The 1,005-nt window shown below is 72.4% G+C and overlaps 1 protein-coding gene across 1 annotated transcript; it reads right to left on the minus strand.

Moving 5' to 3' along the window:
* Positions 1–315: 315 nt before the first annotated feature.
* CHLNCDRAFT_59524 (expressed protein) lies at positions 316–904 on the minus strand (the record flags this gene model as incomplete). The annotated part of the gene is made up of 2 exons (XM_005842488.1): positions 316–703; positions 818–904. 2 exons carry the CDS (start codon positions 899–901, stop codon positions 461–463), a joined length of 327 nt encoding a protein of 108 aa, XP_005842545.1. The 3' UTR covers positions 316–460.
* Positions 905–1,005: the final 101 nt, after the last annotated feature.

Raw genomic sequence — 1,005 nt, forward strand, 5'->3', positions numbered from 1 at the left:
ACGGGGCGCCCCTCCCTGGCCCCCACCGACGCCGAGGCGCGGCGCATGAGCCTGGCGCCCGGCGGCGGCCTCAAGCGCAAGCCCGGCGTGCCGCCCGCAGCGGCGGCGCCGCGCGGCATCCCGCGCCCGCGCCTAGGCTAGGCCTGGCTGGGCCTGGCTGGGCTGCATGCCACTGCCGCCGCCATGTGGGGGTCGGCAGTGCGGCAGCAAAGTAGCGGTGCCTGTGTCAGTGAGAGCATATCCCACCAGTTGACCATTCCTGAGTTGGCTGTAGAGCGCCCACAGCGCGGCCCCCCCCCCAAGTCCAGCGGCATCCCTGTACAATAATTACAGCCGGCAGCCCATTCATACTTGGCGGCAGGCAGTCAACCGAGGTGGGGCATGCATGGGGGGAGAAACAGGGCAACTATTGGTTGGCACCGACCGAGCAGCAGGCGGCGCCCTAGCGGCGCCGCGCAGCTCAGTCGTCCTTGCGGCTGCCGGCGGCCGAGTCGGCGTCGAAAAACTGCGAGGCGCTGGCGTCGCGGCTGCTCTCCGTCAGCTCCACCTCACGCCTGCGGCTGCGCAGGCCCGCCGCCGCGCCGTCGGCGTCCCCGGCCAGGCGGCGGTGCACGCCGCCGGCCTCGCCGCCGGCCCCCGCGGCGCCGCCCTCTGGCGCGTCTTGCAGGAAGGTCTTGGCGGAGTCTATTGTCTGCGCTGCCACCTGCGGGGCATGGCAGACGGGGACGGCGGGTGGGGTGGGGTGGGGCGCAGGAAGGCAGGCAGGGCGTGGAGGTGCCGGCCGCACAGCATGCACAGCGCTCACCGGCCCCCTCACCTTCTTGATGGCGGGCACAAACTTGGAGGAGAGGGCGATGGTGCCGGGCAGCAGGCCGCGCGCCATCTCCGCCTCAACATCCATCTCCTGCGGGGGGCAAGGAAGGGGGGGGGGCGGGGCAGGCGGCGTGTGGTGTGGGCAGCAGAGGGCACCTGCGTGAGGCACTCAAGTGAGCAGGCTCCGTGGAT

This window comes from Chlorella variabilis (assembly GCF_000147415.1).
Source record: "Chlorella variabilis unplaced genomic scaffold CHLNCscaffold_776, whole genome shotgun sequence".
NCBI lineage: Eukaryota > Viridiplantae > Chlorophyta > Trebouxiophyceae > Chlorellales > Chlorellaceae > Chlorella > Chlorella variabilis.